Source organism: Bufo bufo, chromosome 2 (assembly GCF_905171765.1).
Source record: "Bufo bufo chromosome 2, aBufBuf1.1, whole genome shotgun sequence".
In the NCBI taxonomy this organism is placed as follows: domain Eukaryota; kingdom Metazoa; phylum Chordata; class Amphibia; order Anura; family Bufonidae; genus Bufo; species Bufo bufo.
In genome coordinates, this window is record NC_053390.1 from 605,086,936 (window position 1) to 605,102,683 (window position 15,748).

Sequence of the window (15,748 nt, forward strand, 5' to 3'; positions counted from 1 at the left end):
CCGGCACCAGGATCGCATCATTCACTCACTGCGCCGAAGACAGAAGTGAACGGCGCGGGATTTCGCCAACGATGCAGGGAAAAGTGGCATCAATCAAGAGGAGCGGGGCGGGCAGAACAGCGGACCTGGGCGGGATAATGGGTGAGTGGACGGAGCCTCTAGGTGCAGATTTTACACCCACATAGCACCTAGAGGCACATTAGCATATAATGAAAGTGCTTTTTTAACAAAAACGGCTGCAGGGACTAATGTTAGAAACATACTGTTATGTAGTGCTGACATTAGAGCATCGCTATATCAGTCCGCTACATAACAGTATTTCTGGTGGTAGAAACCCTTTAAAGGGGTTTCTGAGATACTTAAACATCTCAGACAACCCTTACAATATCTTAAAGAAATTATATATTCACCAATTTCTCCTATGCTGGTCCGATACAACCACCACTGTTTTCGAAGAGCAGCAGTACCGCTCCTGCTGAATCCAATCACTATCCTCAGCGGTCTACACCTGAGGATAGTGATTGGCTGCAGCAGTAATATGCTAAATGCAGACACGGCACTGCTGCTCTTTGAAAACAAACAGTGATAGAGGTATCGGACCGGCACAGCAAATAACGGCGCTGGAGAAACGGGTGAGTATATCATACACTTTAATGGGACAGTGTATAGGAAGAAGCCGTCCCCTAAAAGTGAATGGGGCAGCTTCTTGTAATTACACCTGCGATGTAGATAGCGAGCACGTAAACAATGAAGGGAAGGCTGCACTCACACGGACCGTGACCTTCTCTTCAAACAGATGATCAGCGGGGGTGAGGGGTGTCGGACGCCCTGCCAATCTGATAAGTCCTCAATATTAAAATCCCGGAAAACTCCTTTAAGAACTCCATATGAGGGGCCATAAGCTGTATTATGGAAGCTTCACATGTAGCACATTTTGTTGCAAAAAATTTCTGCGACTGAAAATCCGTTCCACTCATGTGAATAGGTTTGTTTTGGAGGGAAGTACATAGATTTCTGCAAGCCTTATTCAGGTGAATGGAACTGGTTTTCAGTCTCAGAAAATGTCCTACTACCAAATCCGCTGTGTGTGAAGGCCAGGACATAGATGTGAGCAAAGCCTACAGAAAATAATTTGAGCCGACCTAAAATCCAGAAACATCATTAGAAAAGAGAACCAAGAAACCCCAGATGGCAGCAGGAACCGAAACAAAATGAAGGTCAGAAGTTGAGAAAGGCACGATGAAACTACATCGGATCCAAGTAAAAATGAGCGGTCACATGGAGACCCCAATCTGCAAAACTATAGCACCTTCAGGGTATGCTGGGAACTCTAGTTTTCCAGGTAACAGAGGAGACAACTACTACAGACAATAGGGTATCTGACGACCTTACAAACATAAAGGGGTTGTCCACATCTGCCCCTTTCTGGAGATTCTTGTTCACCCACAGAAAGTGACCTCAATTCTTAAGAATGGATTCGCCTCATCAAGCACAGTTCTGCACCTGTGATGGGGTGTCCCCGAAGCAGAGGACACTCCCCACGCTGCTTGATTGACAGGAATAAATAGCTCTCGGCCAGCCCTGACAATCTCGCGCGTGCGTCATTTCTGGGTGGCGGCACAAGAACAATCATTGCTCCGGAAGTGGAAGCGTAGCCACTGCGTCACCGCTCGGCTGAACAAGTGGTTGTCCAGCCTCAGCTCCCAGGGACGATGGCACTACTTCTAGATGTGTATACATTGTACTGGTCCTCAGCGTGGACATCTGAAGAACATTTAAAGGGGTTGTCCGGGTTCAGAGCTGAACCCGGACAAACCTCTATTTTCACCCAGGCAGCCCCCATGACTTGAGCACCGGAGCAGTTCATGCTCCGATGCTCTCCTTTGCGCTAAATCGCGCAGGGCAAAGGCTCTCATTTACAATAACACACTGCTAGGCGGAGGCTTCTGCCCGGCAGTGTGTTCGGTGACGTCATTGGCTCTAATGGGCAGGCTTTAGCGCTGCCCTAGCCATTTTACTGGCTAGAGCAGCGCTAAAGCCCGCCCATCAGTGCTGGTGATGTCACCGGGCTCCCTCAGCAGCCGGAAGAAGAGGCTTCAGCGCTCCTGCAAGGGACCCGGTACGTCACCAAGTCTAAGAAAACTTCACTTCCGACGAAGAATTTCTTATAAGAAAACGGAGCTTCAGAAACATGTGGAAAAGGTAGGACATGGATGTATGTCTTGTACTAATGGAACAAAGTCCTCAATCCCAGACAACCCCTTTAAGTAGAGATGAACTAAGCTCATCAAGCAGAGTTCTACACCTGTGACGGGCTGTCTCCGAAGCTGAAGACACTCGCCCTGACAATCCCACGCACAGGCATACATATAAAGACTTATCTTGGCTAAGCATGCATGTGTCCTGAACAGGGAGAAGGAGGCTGTCAGACGCCACTGGCAGTGACTTATCTCCCGCTTAAACAAAAGGAGCGGGCATGTTGTCAGTGGTTAGCACTGCAGCCTTCCAGCAGTGGGGTTCTGGACAGCATCTACATGGAGTTTGGATGTTCTCCCTCTGTTTGTTGGGTTTCCTCTCACACTCCAAAAACATACAGATAGGTTAATTCAAATTTTACATTGTGAGCCGCAACGGGATCAGGGAGTGGGTGACAACAATCTCTGTACAGCACCGTGGAATAGGTAAGCGCTATCCAAATGCTTAAGGCTACTTTTACATCTGCACTTTGGTTTCATGTTTTGAGATCCAGCAGAGGATTTCAAAACCTGACCAAAAGGGTTCTGTGTCGATTACACACCAGGATGCTTCCGTTCCGTTAGGATGTGGTTGTGTGAAATCGAAACGGAACAAGCCAGGTCAGTCATCATTGACATACATTGTTTTTAGCGACGGATCCGGGTTGTTCCATTTCAGTGACCGGACACAAAACCTCAGCTTGCAGCGGTTTTGTGTCCGGTCACAAAACGGGAGGCTGCCGGAACGGAAGACATCCTGAAGGGATCTCTTTCTATTCAGAATGCATGGGGACACAATGGAAACGTTTTGGAATCCTCTGCCGGATCTCACAGACAGAAAGCCAAAAAGCATATGTGAAAGTAGCCAGCTGCTCGATCCTTTTCTTCCCAACATCTATCGCCAGGTCTGGAGGCCACCATACGGTCTAGTGCGAGCAGCCACCCCTCTAAGATCCGCTTCTTAGGGTATCTTCACACCGCGCATATTACGTATGGATTTTCCACGTGGAAAATCACCAGCGTAATATAGTACCCGCCGTACATTTTTTTTTCAATATTTCATCTACACGGTATGGAAGTTGACCTTCTGTGCGGAAACTTACCATGCACAAAGTGAAATCCACATCATGTCAATAGTTTGTGCGGATTTTTAGCACAATGCAGAGGGAGAGATCATTGCAAATCCGGGTCCAAATCTGCAACTAAATCCACAAGTAACAAATGCAGATTTTGTGCAGAAATGCAAAGTAAAACGCACAAAAATCTACATGGAAAATCCACATAAACTACACCAGGGATCAGCAACCTTTGCACTCCAGCAGTGGTGAAACTACGACTCCCAGCATGAAAAAGTGCTTGGCTTTTCTCAGAAACCCCATAGAAATGAATGGAGCATGCTGGGAGTTGTAGTTTCACCACAGCTGGTGTGCCGGAGGTTGCTGACCCCTGAACTATACCCTTAAGCTACCTGAGCATGAGTGGGGGGCCTGTGTTCTGCACAAATTTCCGTGCAAATCACTGTTTCTGCACCAAAAACTGCATGTTACTTGCGGTTTTTGGTACAGATTTGATGCATTTTGCCGCAGAATCTCAACCTTCCTTTGAAAAGAGTGAAATCCGCACCAAAAATTGCAAACATTTTGACATGCTGTCGATTTCTAAATCCACTCGGCTGGTAAATTCCCGCACAGAAGGAAAAAGCAAAGTGTACATGGGATTTGTCGGATACAGTATTACATTCGTAATCCACGTGTGCAGGCAGTCTTTGGATATGTTAACAGAGAAAATGTAGGAAATCCTCCTCCCACTGATTTCAATTAGAAAACCTCATGGGGGTTTACAAGGTGTGCGTTTTATTTTTGCAGCTTTAACCCCTTCAGTACAAGGCCACTTTGTGTGAGAACTTTAAAACGCTTTTACTTATCCAGGCCATTCTGAGACTGTTTTCTCGTCACATATTGTACTTCATGACAGTGGTAAATTTGAGTCAAAAATACGTTAGCAGGCTTAGAAGCAAATCTTGAAAATTTTTCTGAAAGTTTCCAAAACCCACTTTTTAAAGGGAATCTGTACCGCCTGCGCCTGTGCGATCATCAACCTCCTCAGGGCAACAGCGCTCAGGTCACATCACTGGGCTCAGCGCATGCCCAGTGAGACTTTTGAGGCTGTTGCCCTCAGGAGCTTGATGATTGCGCAGGCTGCAGGCGGTACTGCGCCTGCGCGAGTTTTCTGGCCGCCGACAGGAAGGAGGACGGGGCATTTCTAGAAGGTAGACGATGACGTGGGGAGGGGGCGGAACCGTTTGCTGGGCTGTGGGAGGTTATTTCAGGATCAGGAGGCGTTCTTGGGCACTGCAGGGGGGCGTCACTGGGCACCGGAGAGGGAAAAAAAAAACACCCCTCTGGGCACCTTGGACCCTCATTAGCATATCATAAAAAGCGCTTTTATATCAAAAGGACAAAACGAAATAAAGTAAAAAGACGACTGCTGGAAATAAGGTACTTTAGTGAACATAGCGATGGTGACAGCTTAAAATGCTAAAAGTAGGTGACAGATTCCCTTTAAGGACCAGTTCAGGTCTGAAGTCACTTTGCGAGGCTTACATAATAGAAACCACCCAAAAATGACACCATTTTAGAAACTACACCCCTCAAGGTATTCAAACCTGATTTTACAAACTTTGGTAACTCTTTAGGTGTTCCACAAGAATTAAAGGAAAATGTAGATGAAATTTCAGAATTACATTTTTTGGGCAGATTTTCCATTTTAATCCATTTTTTCCAGTAACAAAGCAAGGGTTAACAGCCAAACAAAACTCAATATTTATTGCCCTGATTCTGTAGTTTACAGACACACCCCATATGTGCTCGTAAACTGCTGTACGGGCACACGGCAGGGCGCAGAAGGAAAGGAACGCCATATGGTTTTTGAAAGGCAGATTTCACTGGGATAAATTTTAAGTTACGTAGAGACAAGAAAAAATGACCGCAATATACCTGAAGGCGCCAGTCCGAGCAATTGACAGCTATTCAGAATCAATAAGTTGTATTATATCATTCAAGTTAAAATCATTGATTAGTGAACATCACTCACTTCACAGGGAGGATTTCCTATTGGGATACAGCTCAAGACACCCAAAAGGAGTCCTCCCTATCCTGGGTCGCCTGTAGGATCTTAGGATGAAGCAGCAGTCCGAGACCCGGTGACTTCTTGCAATTTCCTTTATTGGTATGGAAGCAGGATAAAAAAATTCAAAGCTAAAATCTCAACGCGTTTCGGGGAAATTAATATCCCCTTCATCAGGAGCAAGTCTAAAAAGTTTAGACTTTCTCCTGATGAAGGGGATATTCATTTCCCCGAAACGCGTTGAACTTTGAATTTTTTTATCCTGCTTCCATACCAATAAAGGAAATTTCAAGAAGTCACCGGGTCTCGGACTGCTGCTTCAGCCTAAGATCCTACAGGCGACCTTGTATTGAGCTTTATCCCAATGGGAAATCTGTGAAGTGAGTGATGTTCACTAATCAATGATTTTAACTTGAATGATACAAAACTGCTTACAGCAGCCTCTCCTAATATTAACCTTGATCTATCTATACCATAACAATTATTTATTCTATTTTTAATACTGTCTAATAGGTTCCACTCTGGCGCCCTGCCTGACCATTTGATTACTTGGAATTTATTCCGAGATCAATCGAGTGAGTTACCCTCCATTTTACTGCTATTATTTTTTCTCTCCTTATCTGTTTATAATTTTAAGTTGCCATGTCACATTTGAAGCCCCCCTGATGCACCCCTAGAGTAGAAACTCCAAAAAAAAGTGACCCCATTTTGGAAACTACGGGATAAGGTGGCAGTTTTGTTGGTACATATGATTTTTGGTTGCACTATATTACACTTTTTGTGAGGCAAGGTAACAAGAAATAGCTGTTTTGGCACAGTTTATTTTTTGTTATTTACAGTGTTCACCTGACAGGTTAGATCATGTGGTATTTTTATAGAGCAGGTTGTTACGGACGAGACAATACCAAATATGATTACTTTTTCTGGTTGTTTGTTTCAGTTTTACATAATAAAGCATTTTTGAAAAAAAAATTTTTTTAGTGCCTCCATATTCTGAAAGCCATGTTTTTTTTATTATTTTTTGGGCGACTGTCTTATGTAGGGACTCATTTTTTTGCGGGATGAGATGACGGTTTGATTGGCACTATTTTGGGCTGCATTTGACTGCTCACTTACCATTACACTTTTTTTTTTTTTTACTTGAAACTTTAAAAAAAATAAAAAATTGTAAAACTTTATTTTTTTAACTTCTTTTTTCACTTTATTTTTTTGTCCCACTCTGGGACTTCAACATTTGGGGGTCTGATCCCCTGTACAATGCATTACAATACTTCTGTATTGTGATGCATTGGCTGTAAGTGTACAGTATTACTCACTGTAATACACTTACAGCCTGCTTCCTGTGAGATACGGCATCGGGCTGCCTTCCCTGCCATCGGGTCCCCGTCACAGCAGCACGGGGTCCTGATGGCCACCCCACACCAGGTAGGATACTGCACGTGCCGCAGTCAGCGCTGACCGTGGCAGTGCAAGGGTTAATGCGCCGGCATCTGTGTGTTCACTGATGCCGGCACATACAGCAGGTGTCTGGCTATCAGTGACTGCCAGGCCCCTGCAGCTGATTGGGCGGGCGCAGCTCCTGCACCAGTCCGATCAGCCTGCCGTACATATACAGCACTGGTATCCTAAGAGTTAAAAACCAGTGTGGAAAAAAATAAAAGTGACCCATTCATTCTTGGTGCAGATTGTATCGAATCCACATCCAAACTTGAATAGCATCAAAAAACACGTAAAAAAAAAAAAAAAAAAAAAAAAAGAAAGTCATAAACCGCATGGAATTTTGAACTTGATGACATACGGTTTTCTGCTCATCACAGAAAGATCTCAGTGTGAACATACCCTACAGCTACCAGGGCATGTTGGGAGTTGTAGTTTCACAGCAGCTGGAGTGTTGAAGGTTGCTGATCTGACCCCTAGGGGCTCATGCACACGAAAGTATTTTGTTTGTGTGTCCTTTCCGTTTTTTTTGCGACCTGTATGCAGAACCATTCACTTCAATGGCGCCAAAAATAGACGTTACTCTGTGTGCGTTGCATTTTCATACGTTTGTTCCGCAAAAAAAAAAAATAGAACATGTCCCATTATTGTCCGCATTACGGACAAGGATAGGACAGTTCTATTAGGGGCCGGCTGTTCCGTAAAATACAGAATGCACAAAGACGTCGTCCATATTTTTTGTGGACCGTAAAATACATACATTCGTGTGCATGAGGCCTAAGGATGAGCAGAAGGTCCAGCGGTCAGACTCCTGCTGATTAACATAGCCGGGCAAACCCAAACGCCAATCATCCCATTTACCACTAATCGCCTTTAAGGGTACAGTTACATGGCAACATTTCATGTACTTCAATGATGCCACAACAGTCACGTGGCAGTAGCAGCAGGTCACACACCACTGAAATGCGTTCCATGAAATGTCGCCGTGTCGCTCTAGCCTCTGCAGATGTAACGGACAGCTGTCCTTGGTCTAGAACAGGGGTCCACAACCCTCAGCATCCCAGCTGCTGTGAAACTACAATCCCCAGAATGCCTTATTCATTTCTAGGAGAGGAAGCATGCATGCTGGGAGTTGTAGTGCGAGGTCCAGAATGCCCCCAGCCGCTGTACCTTTCCTCTTGGTGATGATGGTGACCAGGGGCACGCTGGGCCGGTCAGAGAACACCTCACTGTGGTTCACCATGGCATCTTTCACGGTGTCAAAGTCATTGAGGACAACGATGAGGCGGTGGCCAATGTAAATGCCGTAGATCTTGCCGTAGACCTTGGACAAGTTGGTGAGGACGACGTGTGGGTACAGCAGGACGCCCCTCCGGATGGCACCAGCCGGGGCCTTGATCAGTTTCCTGCCGTCTGCGCCGATCTGCAGCAGCTGGAAGAGCCACCCGGGCAGCAGCATGAAGCCGAAGTTCCCCACGAAGGGAAGCGGAGTAGGACCCGGCGGGTAGTTCCTCGTGATGATGTGGTAATAGGCCCGTAGAGAACCGAGGAGCCAGTACAAGCCCAGGAAGAGGACGCTGTAGAAGAGCCAGGCCCGCACGTCCTCCGTCCACACGGCGCTCCCCATCCTGCTGCTGCCCGCGGCTCCTCACCGTCCGCGCCCTTATATATACTGCCCCGAATGTTGCCAAACAACTGGAGTGCACGGGCCAGCGCGAGGGGCGGCCGCTGATTGGCTGGAGGCCTTCTCCACGCCCCGGTGCAGATGGTGAAGGGGCGGGGCCGGACAGTGTGCACGCGGTCACTGGCTTTCTCCTCATAAACCCCTCCTGAGGTAACCTGTTTACCAGGCTAAAGCTGCGTTCTTGTTCTTCATCCTTTGTATTTTTTATTTTTTTTTATAAATTTGGAGGACACCTTATCCCAAGTAACTTAAAAAGTTGCGGTTAGTGGTCCTTAAAGTAAATCCGTTAATAAAAATGGCATTAAATACAAATGACTGGCACGAAATGGGCATAGAAGTGAGAACAAAAAACTGGGACTTCAAGAATTCAATAAATTCAGGTCATAGATGTCGTACCGCCAACATACAGAGGGGCATGCCCGGCATCGGATACAGTGGGGTTCAGCCTGGTTGTGGGTATACAAACGGGCATCAAAGTGGGCAAACGGACACTCTTCAATGATTTAAATAAGTGATGTTTTTAAGGGGTTAAATGAATTCAGGCCACTTTTATGTCCACTTTTATGATTTGTATTTTAATGATTTAGTTTAGGGTATGCTCACTGCAACCTTTTCCATTAGGCCTCTTTCACACGACGGATTAGGTCCGGATGCGTTCAGGGAAACTCGCGCCATTTTGCAAGCAAGTTCAGTCAGTTTTGTCTGCGATTGCGTTTAGTTGTTCACGTATTATATTGTATTCCAAGAGATAAGAGTTTGTACGTATAACACAAGTGATAAATCTTAGAGGGATTGGGAGGAGTAAAAGGAGGCGAAGGGGAAAGGTCTACAGGAAATCAAATGTCACAGTCATACAGTAAATGTTCATTTAAGTCCTTAGGCTGGACCGTTTTCAATTCAAATATCCACCATGTCTCCCTTTGTAAAATTCTCTTATCCTAATCCCCTCCTCTCATTAGAGGAGAAATAGTCTCAATACCCATGAACCTAATTCCTGAGCAGTCTCCCCCATGACTAGATTCAATGTGTTTGGCCAGGGGGGTGTCTCTTCCATGTCGCATGTCACCCAGGTGCTCCCCAGTCCATCTACGAAATTCTCGGGTCGTTTTCCCCACGTATTATAATCCACACTCACATGTTGCCTTATAAATGACCCCTTTTGAGTGACAATAGATTAAGTTTTTGAGAGAATACCTTTTTTGGGTGACATTACTAGTAAAGGTGTGGCCCTGGGTGACATGTGCACATGCTATACATCCACTGCAGCGGTAGCATCCACATACGGGATGAAGCCATCCCCCAGTTTTTTGGGTTCCTCACTGTAGTGGCTGTGGACCAACCGGTCACGCAGACTTCGTCCCTTGTGGGGTCTCAGAAACTGCATTCCTAATGTCTGGGTCCAATTGCAAAATTCCCCACTATTTAGAAATCACCTTTCTAGTCTCAACTTCCGCTCTGTCATAGGTGGCTACCAGGCATATGGAGTTAGTCGTGACCTGGTCCTTCTTGGGATGTAAAAGATCCATCCGGTTACTTTTAAGAGCTCTTTACTAGGCTTTCTTTAAAATAGATTCAGGGTATCCTCTCTCAAGGAACCTCTTCCGAAGGTCCCCTACCTGTTGTTTAAAATCCCCAAGGGAGGAGCAATTCCTCCTCATCCTTAGGTATTAACCGATTGGAATTACCTATTTAAAGGAACGAGGATGATGGCTAAGAAAAAGTAGTTCTGCGTCAGTGTGAATTCCAGTAGTTTTAATACAAACTGGTTATGTGCTTTAAATTGGCAACCTCTAGTATTGATGAACATTTTTCACTGCTCCTATCCCAAGATAGTGAGGGATAGAGTAGTACAGAGCCTCTACATCAATTGACCCGAGAAATGCATCCTCTTCTAGAAAACCCCTCCAAGGCGACCAAAAAGGTCGCCTGTATCCCTAATGTAAGAGGGTAACGCCCTAGCAAGAAGTGCCAGGATGGAATCAATATGTATCCCGGTATTCTGACTGAGGCTGTTGACTCCTGATACAAAGGGGCGCCCCTTAAGGGGGGGGGGGGAAACCCCTTTGTGAATTTTCGGTAGGCTATAAAACATCGCCACCATCGGGTGTTTACAGTACATTAAGTCAAATTCCTCCTCAGAGATCAAACCGTCCGATTTAGCTGCACGCAGTATATTGACCAATTTGTTTTGATATAACATGTGGGATCAGATTTTAATTTTTCAAATGTCTCCTCATACTGTAGGAGATCTAAGCACATTTTTTTGTACTGAGTCGTGTCCATTACTACGACATTGCCCCCCCTTGTCTGAGGGCTTATTGACCATTGTCATTATGGTAGGGGACCTTCAGAAGAGGTTCCTTGAGAAAGGATACCCTGAACCTATTTTAAAGAAAGCCTATCAAAGAACTCTTAAAAGTAACCGGATGGAACTTTTACATGCCAAGAAGGACCAGGTCACGACTAACTCCATACGTCTGGTAGCCACCTATGACGGAGCGGAAGTTGAGACTAGAAAGGTAATGTAACGGACCGTTTCCGCAGACAAGGGGTTAAAATCCGTTTAGGCGATAAGCCCCTTTCTGAGAGACAGGCACAGCTACTGCAGGATACACCAATGTCCCGAACTGGATACAAAATAGCACTCCAAACTGGAACCTCACGAATAGCTGCTAGCAGACGAACAGGGATCAGCTTACACTTCTGCCAATCGGTCCTCTAACAGCATACAGTGAATCCCCCCAATAACGAGACAAGGCTCCGTGTTGAGGGTCAAGCAGTGGTCTGACTGTACTTCACGTACAGCCTCTTTTATTCATAAAACCACAAACATAGTACTGCCCACAGGGGTTTGAAATACAACCAATCAGTAATTTACAACACATACAATGTAACTACAGCAACCGATCATTCACGCCCCCAGAGGACCAGAATGAAGACTGTGACATAGGACAAATACAACATATCCCCACAATGCATCATGGTCTCCTCCTCTCTGTCCCGGAGACAACCTGAGGAGCAATCCAATTATCTCTGAGGACAAAGGGAGATCGCCAATACACATGTGAGGACAACAGAACAGACATCACCATTTAAACACACAATGGGACAATGGCACAATAGAAACACACCCAGCATTTTCCTCCCAAGCTGACAAGTTACACTTATTATAAATTGTTACAACTTTGTGAGTTTACATTGGCCATACATATAACTTACATCAATTTAAACAGTATAACTTGGGGACAAACCTATCCAAAATTCACTTGAATCGGTTCAGGGGTTTAAAAGTTAGTATATGGCCCATAATCCTGGGGTAAGAGGCCAGCAGCCAGTCCTCTCCAAAACCCAGTGGCGAGGTTGGTTTCGCCACACATCTCCCCCCCCCAGGGAAGACTAACCAGATACCTGACCTCACTCCGGTCGGTACCTGAGTTAGTCTGGCAGCCCACCCACAACCAAATACTGGACCTGTTGACTTTAGTAGCCTGTCTCTGTCCAGTGAGTCCACCAAGGTTATGTTGGAAGCTGGTACTCCCGGTCTCTGTGTTGCTCCCTGGCTTGGAGTGGAGGTTGCTTTGTGGGCAGGGATCAGCGGTACTCTGCCCTGGTGCCAGCGCTACCACGGAAGAAGCCTGGTTGGAGCCTGGTTGTTGGATGGGGAGACCGACTGTCCCTACCCCCTGTGCTGTAAGTGCAGAGACAACGGTCCCATCTGCACTGTTGTGGGGCTTACTGTCTCCCCCTGGTGCGTTAAGCTGCCGCTGGGGAGAGGGGGTAACGAGCTCCTCTCCCATACATACTTCCAGCCGCTGGGGAGGGCGACCGACCGTCTCCGCTCCCAATACAGTGTCCTGCTGCTGGGGAAAGGAGACTGGGCTCTCTATTCCCTGCTGGACACTCTGCCGCTGGGGGACAGGACCAACTGTCTCTGCCCCCTGTAACTCCGCCTGCCGCTGGGGAATGGAGACTGGGCTCCCAATTCCCAAAAAATCATGCTGCTGCTGGGGGGCAGGAACAACTACCTCTGCCCCCTGTAACTCAGCCTGCCGCTGAGGAGGGAGGACGCTGCTCTCCTCTCCCTGCATTTCACACTGCCTTCCTGGCATATCACTCTGCTGCTGGGGGGCAGGAACAAACACCTCTGCCCCCTGTAACTCAGCCTGCCGCTGGGGAGGGAGGACGCTGCTCTCCTCTCCCTGCACTTCACACTGCCGCTGGGGAATGGAGACTGGGCTCCCAATTCCCTGCAGGACCGGCGGAGAGACCTCGGTCCCATCTCTACCGGCCACCTGGGGTCCTTCCCAGTAACACTCTACAATATCTGCCCAGCTGAATGGGTCTGGATCTGGGTCTGTCACCTTACCGTCCTGCTGAGCCTTCTCAATGGAGTGGAAGAGCAGCTGGTAGCCCTGTTCCAGCTCCATCTCCCGGGTCACCAGGTGGACCAGGTCCTGCTCAATCTCATGAGTGTCGTCCCAGTCATACCTGCTCTCCCTCCATTCCAAGAGATCATGGAACCGGTCTTGTGTAGGGCTCCCAAACTCCAGCTCTGAAAAAGTCTCCCATAACAAGCCAGGACCATCAAACTCCTCTCCCTCCGGCTTGTCATGCTCAGCTGTCCTGGGTAGGTACTGTGCCCCATACCACCAGAGCGCCTGGTAGGCATCTTCCAGCCACAGCTCCCGCCATGCTAGGAGTTCCAATTCCTTTACCCATTCCTCCCGGGGCTGCTCTCCCAGGAAGGGCATCCGCAGGGCTACTCGCTTCTGCAACCGCTGGTCTTCCGTGGGGAGTCTCTCGTCCTGCATATACTCCACAATACCCAGTACCTGGTACCAGATGCCTTTGCGGACTGCATCTCGGTCATCCATGACACCCTCATCGTACTCCACTGCTGTTTCCATTCTGGTGCTGTCAGGGTCGCTGTACTGGGACATGCGTTGCCTTTAAATTGTAATTCCAGGGAATGATGTTTCTTTGTAGCTGTCCTTCTGGGCTGTGGGAACGATCCCGCTGCTTGCCACCAATGTAACGGACCGTTTCAGCAGACAAGGGGTTAAAATCCGTTTAGGCGATAAGCCCCTTTCTGAGAGACAGGCACAGCTACTGCAGGATACACCAAACTCCCGAACTGGATACAAAGTAGCACTCCAAACTGGAACCTCACGAGTAGCTGCTAGCAGACGAACAGGGATCAGCTTACACTTCTGCCAATCGGTCCTCTAACAGCATACAGTGAATCCCCCCAATAACGAGACAAGGCTCCGTGTTGAGGGTCAAGCAGTGGTCTGACTGTACTTCACGTACAGCCTCTTTTATTCATAAAACCACAAACATAGTACTGCCCACAGGGGTTTGAAATACAACCAATCAGTAATTTACAACACATACAATGTAACTACAGCAACCGATCATTCACGCCCCCAGAGGACCAGAATGAAGACTGTGACATAGGACAAATACAACATATCACCACAATGCATCATGGTCTCCTCCTCTCTGTCCCGGAGACAACCTGAGGAGCAATCCAATTATCTCTGAGGACAAAGGGAGATCGCCAATACACATGTGAGGACAACAGAACAGACATCACCATTTAAACACACAATGGGACAATGGCACAATAGAAACACACCCAGCATTTTCCTCCCAAGCTGACAAGTTACACTTATTATAAATTGTTACAACTTTGTGAGTTTACATTGGCCATACATATAACTTACATCAATTTAAACAGTATAACTTGGGGACAAACCTATCCAAAATTCACTTGAATCGGTTCAGGGGTTTAAAAGTTAGTATGGGCCATAATCCTGGGGCAAGAGGCCAGCAGCCAGTCCTCTCCAAAACACCAAGGCGAGGTTGGTTTCGCCACAGGTGATTTCTAAATACTGGGGAATTTTGCAATTGGACCCAGACATTAGGAATGCAGTTTCTGAGACCCCACAGATCACCTATCACAAGGGACGAAGTCTGCGTGACCGGTTGGTCCACAGCCACTACAGTGATGCACCCAAAAAACTGGGGAATGGCTTCATCCCGTATGTTGATGCTACCGCTGCAGTGGATGTATAGCATGTGCACATGTCACCCAGGGCCACACCTTTACTAGTAATGTCACCCAAAAAAGGTATTCTCTCAAAAACTTCATCTATTGTCACTCAAAAGGGGTCATTTATAAGGCAACATGTGAGTGTGGATTATAATACGTGGGGAAAACGACCCGAGAATTTCGTAGATGGACTGGGGAGCACCTGGGTGACATGCGACATGGGAGAGACACCCCCCTGGCCAAACACATTGAATCTAGTCATGGGGGAGACTGCTCAGGAATTAGGTTCATGGGTATTGAGACTATTTCTCCTCTAATGAGAGGAGGGGATTAGGATAAGAGAATTTTACAAAGGGAGACATGGTGGATATTTGAATTGAAAATGGTCCAGCCTACAATTACTGTATGACTGTCACATTTGATTAAGGGTCCATTCACACGTCCGTAAGTGTTTTGCAGATCCGCAAATTGCGTATCCGCAAAACACGGACACCTGCAATGTGCGATCCGCAATTTGCGGACCGCACATCACAGACACTATAATAGAAAATGCCTTTTCTGGTCCACAATTGCAGACAAGAATAGGACATGTTCTATTTTTTTCAGGAACGGAATTGCGGGTCCCGAAAAAACGGATGCGGATGCGGATCCCGGAAATGCGGATTCGCATCCGTTCTAGCCCTGTTGAAAGTGAATTGGTCCGCACACTCTAATATGTCGTTGGACCGCCTTTAGCTTTGATTACGGCACGCATTCGCTGTGGCATTGTTTTGTAAAGCTTCTGCAATGTCACAAGATTTATTTCCATCCAGTGTTGCATACATTTTTCACCAAGATCTTGCATTGATGATGGTAGAGTCTGACCGCTGTGCATAGCCTTCTCTACCACATTCCAAAGATTCTCAATGGGGTTAAGGTCTGGACTCTGTGGTGACCAATCCATGTGTGAAAATGATGTCAGGGGGGAACTAACTCTCCTTAGGGAGAGAGCACCTTTATAAGTGTGAGGAGACTTATATGCCATACATGCTCCTCTGGAAACAGCTGTCTGCAGATGAGGTTCTGGCTTATTTAATATCCAAGTCATGTCTCAAGGCTTATTTTAAGAGCTGAACATTTACTTATAGGATAGCTGCCTTACATCTGGTGACATTAGAGGTAGAGCTTGGTAAGAGCTCATTTGCATCCCTTCCCTCCCAGAATTCCAGAGGA

At 46.8% G+C, this 15,748-nt stretch overlaps 1 protein-coding gene across 1 annotated transcript in view; it reads right to left on the reverse strand.

Annotated features, from left to right (window-relative positions):
* The window catches only part of LOC120989932 (cytochrome P450 2U1), a 36,398-nt gene extending 27,867 nt beyond the window's left edge, over positions 1–8,531 (reverse strand). Inside the window, exon 1 of the mRNA XM_040418384.1 lies at positions 7,968–8,531. Coding sequence (XP_040274318.1) covers positions 7,968–8,424 — 457 coding nt within the window. The 5' untranslated portion in view covers positions 8,425–8,531. The remainder of the gene's footprint in view (positions 1–7,967) is intronic.
* Between the last annotated feature and the right edge of the window lie 7,217 nt (positions 8,532–15,748).